Source organism: Harpegnathos saltator, unplaced genomic scaffold, assembly GCF_003227715.2.
Source record: "Harpegnathos saltator strain DR-91 unplaced genomic scaffold, Hsal_v8.6 scaffold31, whole genome shotgun sequence".
Taxonomy (NCBI): domain Eukaryota; kingdom Metazoa; phylum Arthropoda; class Insecta; order Hymenoptera; family Formicidae; genus Harpegnathos; species Harpegnathos saltator.
In genome coordinates, this window is record NW_020230106.1 from 618666 (window position 1) to 631392 (window position 12727).

At 51.4% G+C, this 12727-nt stretch overlaps 1 protein-coding gene across 1 annotated transcript in view; it reads left to right on the top strand.

Moving 5' to 3' along the window:
- The window catches only part of kl-2 (dynein heavy chain 2, axonemal kl-2), a 44614-nt gene that overhangs the window by 22068 nt on the left and 9819 nt on the right, over positions 1–12727 (top strand). The window contains exons 26-44 of the mRNA XM_025299984.1: positions 2476–2700; positions 3817–4105; positions 4380–4517; positions 4702–4872; positions 5283–5574; positions 6073–6164; positions 6298–6501; positions 6581–6786; positions 7146–7331; positions 7773–8246; positions 8447–8667; positions 8754–8863; positions 9062–9177; positions 9256–9356; positions 9574–9752; positions 10132–10431; positions 11084–11371; positions 12120–12310; positions 12413–12588. Of these exons, the coding sequence (XP_025155769.1) occupies positions 2476–2700; positions 3817–4105; positions 4380–4517; positions 4702–4872; positions 5283–5574; positions 6073–6164; positions 6298–6501; positions 6581–6786; positions 7146–7331; positions 7773–8246; positions 8447–8667; positions 8754–8863; positions 9062–9177; positions 9256–9356; positions 9574–9752; positions 10132–10431; positions 11084–11371; positions 12120–12310; positions 12413–12588 (3959 nt within the window). The remainder of the gene's footprint in view (positions 1–2475; positions 2701–3816; positions 4106–4379; positions 4518–4701; positions 4873–5282; positions 5575–6072; positions 6165–6297; positions 6502–6580; positions 6787–7145; positions 7332–7772; positions 8247–8446; positions 8668–8753; positions 8864–9061; positions 9178–9255; positions 9357–9573; positions 9753–10131; positions 10432–11083; positions 11372–12119; positions 12311–12412; positions 12589–12727) is intronic.

Below are 12727 nucleotides of genomic sequence, written 5' to 3' on the forward strand. Positions count from 1 at the left end.
TTAGTTCGGTCCGTTTTCAAAAGATGGCTCCGGCTGCTGTGAATGGTTCATAGTGACTGCCGATTTTGGCGGTTTCCGAGAGGTTAGACATCTGCCAATAATATTCAGTTTATATCGCTTTGAGTTTCATACAAAAACCTTGCTTTTTAGAGTGTTGAAAATTGTGTCGGATTTTGTGTTAACCAAGCAGCATTTGAGGGAGGTTTTAATTTTCTGCTTTAATTGGAAGGAAAGCGCAGCTGAAGCCCATCGAATGTTTGTTGAAGTTTATGGTAACGCTGCTGCAACTGATAAATCATGTAGGGAATGGTTTCGACGTTTCGAGGATGGAGATTTCAGCGTCGAAGACACAAGCCTCGCTCTGGACAGCCAAAAAAATTCGAGGACGAAGAATTAGAGGCATTACTCGAAGAAGATCAGAGTCAAAGGACGCAAGAGGAGCTTGCAGAATCATTGGGAGTGACTCAACAAGCCGTTTCCGTACGATTGGGAGACATGGGAATTATTCAAAAACAAGGAAATTGAGTGGCTTATGAACTGAAACCGAGAGACGTTGAAAGGCGTTCTTCGTGACAACGCTCGGCCTCATGTCGCAAAAGTCGTAAAAAAATATTAGGAAACGCTCGAGTGGGATTCTCTCTTTGCTCCTTCCGATTACTGGTTGTTCCGAAGGATGCAACACGATTTGGCAGGTCACCGGTTCACTTCTTTCGCAGATATCGAAAATTGGCTCCAAACTTGGATCGCCTCAAAAGACGAGAGTCATTTTTTCGAGATGGAATTCGAAAATTGGCTGAGAAATGGGAGAAAGTAGTAGCCAGCGATGGAAAATACCTTAATCGATCTGTTCATTCATTTTGTTTTGAAATAAATACATCTTTTAACACAAAAAAACGGACCGAACTAATTTGTACTCCCAATACTATCGGAAAATGTACTCTCTGAATTTGTCAAAGCGCTCGTCGCAAGCGTCTGCTCGCTGTTCTTTCTTCGTTTCACTTTTAACGTGGCTCCGCTGGCGGTCGGTGTTGTCGTCAGACTTAAACGCTGCCGACCGGGGCAGCGAGCTGCAGTTTCGAGGCTGGTAAACTGGATCACAAAAGTGCGCGCGCAAGGATACGCTCGACGCGGACGTTATTAACGGAGTAAACGAAAACGTTGAGGAGGAGACAGTCGGAGAGGGATCGTCCCTCTCCGGGAGGGGGGGGGGAGAGGGGAGTAGGAATGTTCAAAAAAGTTCAGTCGCACCTCGCAAACTCCTCGTAAAGAATGCACGCTCGCGGAGTTTTTCAAACTGGATTAATCACATTCCAACGGCTTCCCGCCGCGCCGTCGATTCGCGGTCTCCTCGAGAACTCGCTGCGCCTGTCGCGGAGCGCTCTGCCACGAGTCGCGCCGAGAGAAGCGCGCGTGCGCGCGTAGTTAGGCAGTTCGCGCGAATGCAATTTCGCGCGCGGCTGCGATATCGCGAATGCGCGGCGATGTAACTCGACGCATCCGCGCCGATGCAATACGCGACGACGACAATGCGACACGGTCTCTCAAGCGCGGCCTCAACAAGGGAGAAGGGAGCTTAGCGGCAGCTAAGCCGTCGGTAACATCAAAGACCGAACGCGCGCGGTGTCGCGACGACGTGGAGCGCACGAGCGCGATATCCGGCGTCGCTACTTAACGCGGTATCGATTTAATCGCGATAAAAGGTCACCGCGTCGCCGCCACCGCCACCGCCACCGCCGCCGCCGCCGCCGCCGTCCAAGCCGCGCTCTAATTTATAGACGACGATTGCCATCTCGATACATTTGTCCGCTCCCCCGCAGTCCGGGGAATTTGTCTTGCGGAAAGAAGACAACACGCGCGCGCGCGCGCCCCACTTTCCGCGGCGTTCCCGGCCTGCAGGAATCTCGATCTTCCGCTACCGTCCCGCCACTCACAGCGCCCTTCGCCCGGGGGTGGATGGACCGCGGCGCGGCGCGACGTGGCGCGGCGCTCCTCGTTTCGAGAGTAGACGCATTAAATCGCAAACTGCACCGGGGCATATACACGCTCTGATGTATTTCACGAATCGAATGCCAGATTGCAGCTGTGTTCTCCGGACGGTGCGGGCCTGATGGGCGAGATATTTCGCCGATACGCCGTATCGTAAATTGCACGAGGGTCTCCCCCGGCCGGCCGTTGGCGGCCGTACGCGAGAAATGCAATCCTCCGCATTCTGCGTTAATAAAACGCGATAGCGTGCGCTCGCCGCATTCCGAGGCTCCTCTGAGACGTATCTGAAATACGTTGCTGATAAAACGACGCGGTAATCGGCCGGTCGCATCTCGCGCTGGAGATGTGCGAGTGCGAGTGAGAGAGCGCGGCGAAATGCAAACTGCCGGCCGTCAATTTTCCATTTTCGCGCTCGCGCGTGCTTGGCTGTCGCACAGCGCGCGTCGGATCATGAAATGACTCTCTCGCCGCGTCCATCCCCGTTTATAGGTGTTACATCACGCTGACGACGGCCCTTCATTTATATCGCGGCGGGAGCCCGAAAGGACCCGCCGGCACCGGGAAAACCGAAACGGTGAAGGACCTCGGGAAAGCGCTCGGCTTCAACGTGATCGTGCAGAACTGCTCGGAAGGATTGGACTACAAAAGTATGGGCAGATTATTCTCCGGGCTGGCGCAATCCGGCGCCTGGGGATGCTTCGACGAATTTAATCGGTAAACACCCTCGGGAGAAGCCTGAGTACCTGTACATACCACGCGTAGATGCGAGCGACGCAAACTCGGCGGCCGAATCGAATCTGTAATGAGAAGGGATTTGGGAGTGTCCCTGGCCGATCCTCCTGAGCCTGGGATATGTATTTTAGAGTGGCCAGAGATAAAAGACACATTTGCCTGTTTTCCTTTTCCTCTTCTTTTTCGAGTGTGTGTTATTTTGACACGTGCAAGCTGTGAGGCTTTCTTCACGCGTTTCCTGTCGTCTGAAATCCCACGTCATTTCGATGCATTTTCGAAATCACTTAACGCGCTAAACGACGCGATGGAAGACGGCAAGATTCGCGCGAAGGAAGCGTCAGCTTACGCGCGTGAAAATAACACACTCGGGTTTGCGGTGTAAGGGCGCGTTGAAACAGCGTTCGATACACGAAATGAATGTCTAATTTTATCCGATGCGCTTTATAATTCCGCAGTTGGATTTTTCAGATATCTCGCATTTTTCAGTCCCCCCCCCCCCCCCCCGAGCGACCTCGCTCTCTCCTCGCGTTATCATATTTATGAATTAAAAAATTTTCATAGGACTCGGTAAACATCTTTAGAAATTTTTGCAGAAATGTAAAGAGAATTTTACGACAAGTTCAGTGGCGCGTAACAAGATTATCTTCGGAAATCTCATTTTTCGAACGCGAGTTGCGGACTGTAAAGCGCTGTAAGTAGATGCAGACGCTTCGCGTCGGACGCGCCGGGCGCACAGAGCGAGCGTACAAGCCGGGCTGACTTTGCGCGGCTCGCAACTACTTACAGCTCGTCGAAAGCACGATGACGGACGCTTCCAGAACTTTCCCTTGTGGACGCGTAATTGACGTTTGCGTGAATTAGACTTCACTTCGTACACGAAGCGAAGTCTACTCGTACACGAGAGAAACACTCTGCACCACCACTCCGCCGTTTATTTGTCGCGGAGCACGTGTAAAAAATTTCGCAGAGTTAACCAATCTCCTAAATGATTCTTTATGCACTTTCGTTACGCGACGTGAAAGAAAAGTGCGCCGCCCGGGGCGAAACGAGCCCTGTAAATAACAGGGCTGTAAAGAGACTTTTTTTTCGCAATCGCAGGATTAACGTCGAGGTGTTGTCGGTGGTGGCGCAACAGATACTATCGATACTGACCGCCCTCGCCCAGAGACTCACGAAATTCATTTTCGACGGCGCCGAGATAGCTCTGGTACACACCTGCGGCATCTTCATCACAATGAATCCTGGTTACGCCGGGCGTACCGAACTTCCAGACAATTTAAAGTCCATGTTCCGGCCAATCTCGATGATGGTGCCGGACAGTGGCATGATTGCCGAGATCAACCTGTTTGGCGAAGGCTTCCAAAACACGCGCACGCTGGCCAGGAAGGTAATTGACTGTTGCGATTAATTACTTATCGTCTCAATGCCGAGCGAGCACGAGAAATTTTGCGACCTGCAAATTTGCCCCGCGATACTCGCGTTGCATCTTGATATTTACGGAATGACTCGTCATTCATATCATTTTCGTCGCCTCTCGACACACGAGAAATCGTCTTTAGACGATTAATTTGTTCGTTACTTGAGCAATGAGTGAGAACATTAAGTTATACATAAGACCCGACGGAAATGTTGCACGTACACAATGCTTCGTGCCTTTGCAGATCTTTACATTGTACTCGCTTGCCCAGCAGCAGCTCGGCAAACAATGCCATTACGATTTCGGTTTACGAGGTATAGTAACGCTGACCCGCTACGCCGGAAAGAAGAAGAGGTCGTATCCCAGTCTGCCCGACGAGGAGGTAACCGCTAACAAGACGGTCCGGTTTGCAGAAAAATTTATTTACCAACGCGACGCTTCACGCAATTCTCCCGGGTTATTCGTGATACTTTGTGCACGTGCACGTTGCGCTCGACACGCTTAGGAACTGCGACGGATATTAGCGCTAGTCTGAACTCGCATCAGCCAAGTTGAATTTCTCCCAGGTCATTATTCTCGCCATGAGAGATATGAACGTCGCTAAACTCACCTCGGACGACCTACCGCTGTTCCTCGATATCGTCACGGATCTTTTCCCTAACGTGGACGTACCGAGCGTGGATTACACGGAAATGATCAGTTACATAACCAACGAGGCAATCAAGCTGAAGCTGCAGGTAATCTGCAGCTCGGGGAGAAGGACGTGGCGTAACGTCCTTGTGAAGGATTCCGTCTCATCTCGCTCTCGCGGAGCGAGTGCCAGCCTTCTCTCGTGCCGACTTTTTCTTTCTTATGAGAACCGCGCATCCCTCGGGCTCGCGGAGCGGCAGGAGGGCGCATTCATCGAGAAGTTATTCGCGCTGGATTTGGAATGTTTATAAATATTAATTCGAGTGTATCAAACTTGTGGTCGCTACCCGCTATCGCGCCGCAGCTCGGCCTTCTCTCCTTAGAATTTCATCTCCGGCGTTAACGGAAATAGTTATTGAAATTGTTCGAATATGAATCGGATGGACGGATAGTTCGATAAATCGCCTCAGCGACTACCTCGAGGTTAATCAGTCGTCCTATATCGTCCGGATCGCAGCCGATTCCCATGATGATCGCGAAAGTCATCGAGCTGTACGAGACGAAGGGCTCGCGCCACTCAACGATGATCGTGGGCGCGTCCAACACCGCGAAAACCGCGACATGGAAGATCTTGCAGAATACGATGACGACAATGAAGAGCGATGGAAAGCCGGGCTTTAACACCGTTCACGTACATCCCATTAATCCTAAGGCACTAAGTCTCGGTGAACTCTACGGCGAGTACAATCTTTCCACCGGAGAATGGCTCGACGGAGTGATATCGTCCATCATGCGGAAAACTTGTTCCGGTAAATCCGCTTGATTGATAACGAAGTAATATGTGCGGTATAATAAGTATGTCGCACACGCCACGTACGTGCGCGCTCGTGAGGAGGGGCGTTACTTCAGCGATGAGTTCCTTAATGCATACTTAAAATCGATATTTAAAATCTCCCTCTCCCTCGAAGCGTCCCGACGACGAGAGACGTAAGAGACGTTGCAAGTCGCGCGACTCGGGATATCCTTTCAATTGTTACACGCACGCCATCCATTGTGTACGGATACGATCGACCAACGTATTGTATTGTATTATGCGTTCGTCGAACATTCGAATTACCTGCCTCGATCCAACGGAGCGATAATGCGAAATGCGATTATCCGGCGAGTTAACGCGATCATCATTCACGAGTAATAGGCGAGGTAGAAAAGAAGAGAACATAAGCGCGGTCGTTAGAACTTGCCCTGCTAACGTGATTTACGCCGCGAAAGCACACGCCACGCAGTAAGGCCGAACGCTCTTTTGACAGAGGATACCGCCGATGAAAAGTGGATCCTCTTTGACGGGCCCGTGGACGCTGATTGGATTGAGAACATGAACAGCGTCATGGATGACAACAAGGTACACACACACACACACACACACACACCTCGTACTCATCTGTTGCAGCTCCTTGCCTCTTCTCTCGAGCTAAGCGAGGCTATGCGACGGCTGTCTCGAAACGTAAAATCGTTACGTCACGTTACGTTTCAAGGTACTGACGCTGATTAACAACGATCGGATCACCATGCCAGATCAAGTGTCGTTGCTCTTCGAGGTGCAAGACCTGGCGGTCGCGTCTCCCGCGACCGTCTCCAGGGCCGGTATGGTTTACAACGATTACAAGAACCTCGGCTGGCGGCCGTACGTCGACTCGTGGCTGCGCAAGTACGACGCGACACCCGAATTCGTCGAGGAGGTGAGCGAGCTAGCCAGCCAGCCAGCCAGCCAGCCAGTCAGCCAGCACCAGGTCGTACAGTTCATTGCTTTTCAATCAGATGAATCAGCTGTTTGAGAGCCACGTTAACGACGCGCTGGAATATAAACGGCAGTATTGCGAGGAGATCGTGACCGTGCCGGAATTGAACGCCGTCCAGTCGCTCTGCAAACTGCTCGAGGTGTTCGCGACACCGCAAAACGGCGTGGAGCTGGGCGAAGACCGCGACGCTTACTCCGTCATATGCAAGATGTGGTTCTTCTTCTGGTACATACACGTGCACGTACACGTACACATACACGCGTGCCATCGCGCGCCCGATCGCGAATGTCGATCGCGCTGAGCGAGACCCGACAATCGTCGAACCCGCCAACTCGTCGGGCTCGCTCGTGGGTGCGACGGTCTAATTCGCAACGAGGCAAACTCGCGCACCCGACCGCAACCGAGATTCAAATACTAGGCCCCGCCGCCACCTCGAGGCACTTCCAAGTAATGCTAATACCGTAGTAGTGCTCTCGCTCTCCAGCGGTTCGCAAGTCGTATTAAACTATAAGTTCCGAGCTAATGACATGCTAATAGCCGGTCGAGAGCGCGAGACAACTGCATTCGCCGTCGCAACGTTGCAGCATGATATGGTCGCTGTGCGCCGCGGTCACCGAGGAGGGTCGTCAGAAGATGGATAATTTCGTAAGGGAGATCGAGAGTTCCTTTCCGTTACGGGACACGGTGTACGACTACTTCGTGGAGCCACGGCTGCGTGCTTTCATTCCGTGGGACGAGAAATTGTCGCCGACGTGGAGGTTTCCGTCTGGGTGAGCGCTCCGAGTATCGAAGACTTAATCATCGTCATTGCCGTCATCATCGTCGGCCTCGCCTCTCAAGTCTCAAGTCGACCGTTTCGGTTCGTTCGGAAATGAGGGACATGAGGGGAAAAGTCCGAAAGTCGTGTGTCGCTTTTCGCCTAACCGACGGACTGGTTGCGCTCTGGTTGCGCTCTGGTTGCGCGGGCGTGTTACGGCCGAGGGGAATTAGAACATGTCGAATTTCAGCCGAATCCAACGAATGCCCCGAGTCCGAATCCTGCATATTCAAATCGAATGATTCCAAGCGCGTTATATCGCGCTTTCGACCGCGTGCGTTTTTCGAGGGGTGCCGATCGATGACTGCTGATCATTTATTATGCGCTCGTCCGAGCGCCGCTTGGCTGGGGGTGAGTGAGGCCCAACGTTCTGTATCTTCGGGTTCATTTACAGAACGCCGTTCTACAAGATAATAGTGCCCACCGTAGACACGGTACGGTACGATTACGTCGTAAGTTCTCTCCTGTCGAATGGCTTCCCGGCGCTCGTTGCGGGCCCGGTGGGTACGGGGAAAACGTCCACCGTCCATTCGGTGCTCGGGCTCCTGGACGATGTAGAATACGCTGTTCTTCTTGTAAACATGTCCGCGCAAACTACGTCCAATAATGTGCAAGTGAGGCTCCAAACATATATACGTCAGGCGAATACTAGACCTGAGCGCAGAATGAATACTCGAGACGACGATTCCCCCTCGTTCCAGGACATCATAGAGAGCAGGATGGAGAAACGAACGAAAGGCGTTTATATTCCCATGAACGGCAAGACCATGGTCGTGTTTATGGACGACTTCAACATGCCGATGAAGGATACGTACGGGTCGCAGCCGCCGTTGGAACTGATTCGCCAATGGATCGATTACGGATTCTGGTAACGTTCTATCGCGATGCGGAGAAGAGAGAGAGAGAGAGAGAGAGAGAGAGAGAGAGAGACAGATGTACTAGAAATAAAACGCAATGACGCGAAGGATAGGAGAGGAGAGGGCGATAGGACACACACACACACACACACACACACGTCTAGAATTTGTCGCGACAAACGTGCGTGAAAGACGTCGACGGAATCGGCAGGTACGATCGCCGGAAGCAAACGAGGAGGTACATCCAGAAGATGCAGCTGGTAGCGGCGATGGGGCCGGCCGGTGGAGGTCGCAACGTCATCACCGATCGATTGCTCACGCGATTCAACGTCATCAACATGACTCTCCCGGCCGAGAAGCAAATCGTCAGAATCTACGGCACGATGTTGAATCAGCAACTCTCCGAGTTTCACTCCGAGGTGAAGGGAATATGTAAGTACGCAGAGGGGGGCCCAGAGGGTTGCCGATAATAATTGATGTGAAGTGCAAACGACACGTTTTTTTCATCGCTGTTTCAGCGAACGACATCACGCTCGCCTCGATCAATCTGTACGATCGCGTGATCCAGAAGATGCTTCCCACCCCGACGAAGATACATTACTTATTCAATCTGAGAGATATCTCGAAGGTAAAAATTGACGAGTGGTCGTACACACACACACATACACGCACACGCGCACACGCGCACACACACACACACACACACACACACACACACACACACACACACACACACACACACATACACACACACACACACACACAAACGCTCTGCGTGACCGGAGAGCCCGGGGGCGGATACAAAAATTAGTATCGATTCCGACAGGTCTTCCAAGGACTACTGCGCAGCCATAAAGACTATCAGTATTCGAAGCAGACTTTCCTACGATTGTGGGTTCACGAGAGTTTCCGAGTTTTCTGCGATCGACTTATTGACGAGAAGTAAGCGCTCAAGAGGCATTAACTTAATTTGGCGCGGGCACGTTGCGGGGAGAAAAAATGCTGAGCAATTTCTTTCAGGGACAGAGAGTGGTTCGTGACTCAGCTGAATGATCAGCTCGGGAGGCATTTTGAGTTGACCTTCCATAACGTCTGCCCGGAGAAGAGATCTCCCATTTTCGGTAAACACCCGCGACTCATCGCCGCGATTTAATCCATGTCAACGTCACTCAGTGTCTGTCATCGTTATCGTTAGCAACGATATCGACAGTCATTGTGTATCAATTGTTACACACACACACACACACACACACATATATATGTATGATATATTTCTTTCCACTGTCGTTATTACGCGCTAAGCGCTGAAGAACGTTCGAAACGAATTAATATCCGCAGGTGGTTTTATGAATGCCTGGAATATATACGAGGAGCTGTCAGACATCAGCGCCGTAAGGCGCCACGTGGAAGAACAGATGGATGAGTATAATGCCTCGCCTGGCGTGGTGCGCCTCGATCTCATTCTGTTCCGCGACGCGATCGAGCATATATGTCGCATCGTTCGCGTGATATCGCAGGTCGGTGATGCGCAGGGCGTAGCAGTTAGAGCTTAACATTTTGCAGCCAGTGACACAGCGCGAGCCGCTATTCTTAAAGCTCCCTCTTTCAACACGCTCGAGATATCATCACAATTTCATGCGTTGAGGTAGCCGCGATATAATATCCCATCTCGGGGATGGGAGAAATTCAACCTTTAACCTTGATAATACCAGTTTTATAATTCAGCGAATAACGATAATTGAAATGGCAATTTAAGAAAAGCGAGCCTCGCAGTCAGCGTGTGTGTGCGCGCAATTCGCCCCGCTCGAGTGAGATATCGATCCACCTCGAGCGTTACGCGGGGGTCAACGTCGACATCATAAATTCGAAGACAGTAATAACGTTTCTCCTCCGCAGCCCCATGGCAACGTGCTTCTGGTCGGAATCGGCGGTAGCGGTAGACAATCGCTCTCGCGTATTGGCAGTTACATGTGCGATCTGTACACCTATCAAATCGCCGTTACGAAGCAATACAGGGTGCCGGAATTTCGCGAGGATCTCAAGACTCTGTACTCAATAGCCGGGGTGGAGAACAAACCGACCAGTTTCCTCTTCAACGACACCCAGGCAGTAGAGGAGCAATTCCTAGAGATTGTCAACAATATGCTGAGTACTGGCGAAGTGGCTAATCTCTACAAGAGCGAGGAAATGGAGGACGTAAGTCGGTTAATACGCGCTTCGCGCCGCTGTCGTTTCTCCGTCTCTCTGGACTATCCGGATTATAATCCGCGACTCTAGATTCGCGCTCTAGATTTTACGCTTCCAGAGAGAATCGGCGAAATTAGAAAGCCGGCGGAAATATCATCTCGCCGATTCTTCTTTGTCGATTTTATATCCCTATTAATTATTTGCCCGCCGTCTCACATTAAACTCTGCGCGCTACTTTCATTCCTCGGCGATACGTGCGAGATGTTTTTCGCATTATTAAAAAGGCGGAAGCGCTTTAATGAATGCGTGCACCGGATATTGCACGCGCGTCGGATACGTCAGAGATGATTCTCTGTTAATAAACCGCGTAAACCGCGAGTGAAACGTATTACTTTTAAACGAACCGTGCGAATGAAGAGAGAGCGAGAGAGAGAGAGAATTTGCACGTATCGTCGAGAATTACGCAAAGTTTGAAGAAACGCGAGCAAAAATAGGACGCGATACGCGCACAGAATAGCTCGAGCTCGCCGTCATAAATCGCATTTTTGTCCGACGACGAATCGGCTCGGGCGAAAATAAAATCAATACAGGAGCGGGCAAACGTATCTCGCGGGTTGCTGATATATATATATATATATATATATCTCGCGCGTTTTCTCAGATTAAAAAGAGACTAACAAAGGAAGTAACGAAGGCTGGAAAGGTACCAACGACCGAGACGGTGCACTCCTTCCTGATGGAGAGGGCGCGTGCCAATATGCATTTGATCCTGTGCATGAGCCCGATCGGCGATGCCTTCAGGAACAGATTACGGCAGTACCCTGCCCTGATCAATTGCACGACCATCGATTGGTTCCTGGAATGGCCGAGAGAAGCTCTCCTCGAAGTTGGCAACAAGTTCCTCATGAATCTCAATCTGACGCTCACTATCACCGGCGAAAATAAAGTGGTGGGTACGCCCTTCCCCTTTCCGCGCGATCGATTCCATTCGATTCGATTCTTACGATCAACGCGCGTTTCCTACCACCAATCTTCCACCCCCATCGCCACCCTCCGTCCCTCGTCCGCCGCTACCTCTTCTTGCCGGCCATTTCGGAGAATCCGATTATTTTCCCATCTACGGTTTGCCTCATTCCGCCGATAATACGGCCGTCTGCCGCATTTCTTCTTTCCGTCCGTCGTGGTCGCGGGGTTGCTCGTTCGACTATCGCGAGGATGCATTTCATATTCATAATTTGTTTCTAAAGCTTCTCCGTGCCGCGCGCGGTCGTCGCGGTAAGCGCGGTAAAGCGCGAGAGAGTCATTGAGATCGTACGCGAGTCTGCCGCTGATCGACGTCGAGCGGATTTTCATTCCGCCATTGATGGATAAGCCTGCTCGAGAGGGAGAGAGGGAGAGAGAATACGTTTTTGCTTCGATGCGACAGCGAACATTCGCTTGCAATATTTCGGAATCACACGTATTATTCATGCGGCTTTGAACTTTTATGCGCACTTGCGACTCTCAACGCCATTATATCTGTGAAAAACCGCTGTTCATTTCGGAATAAGCGATAACTGTGCGCTTTGTGCGGGACCGTTTCGTTACCTGTATCCGACGCGCGAAGCAAGGCTGGACGCGCGCGTATGCAGTCGGTTAAAAAATTTACACTCCAACCGTAACGAACGAACGTTACGAGAACGCGCGCTTTTCTGCAGGAACCGCGGCAATCCGCGACGGCTGTTCCATTGCCGCCGCTGCAGGACCGAATGCGCGATGGAATTGCGGCATCATTCTCTTTGATCCACGACACAGTGTCCCGCTTCTCTCGCAGAATGGCCGCTGAAATGAAGCGTTACAATTACGTGACTGCCGTGAATTTCATCGAGCTGGTGCTTGGCTATAAAGAGTAAGAGTCGAACGTCGAGAGAGACCCGCGTTTGTTCCGCCGCGATCGAAGCCGCGTACATAGGCCGCGTATTCGCCGTGTATCGCCATTCGTATCACGCAGGATGTTGGCGGAGAAGAGACAAGATTTAGCAGATGAAGCGGACAAACTTCGCGGCGGTCTGTCGAAGATCGACGACACCCGGGTGAAAGTTAAAGAAATGGCGGCGGAGCTCGAAGTCACTCAGCAGCAAGTTCATAAATCTACGCTGGAGTGCGAAGAATTCCTCGTAACGATAGGTACACGGCGCGCAGGCGACAGTGATGTATCGTCGGCGGCATTTATCAGATTAATCTATAAGGACTTATTGCTTCACAGCTCGCGCCTTCTGTTCTGACTCTCTTGTTGCGCGCGCGCGCGCGAATAATTAATCACGCG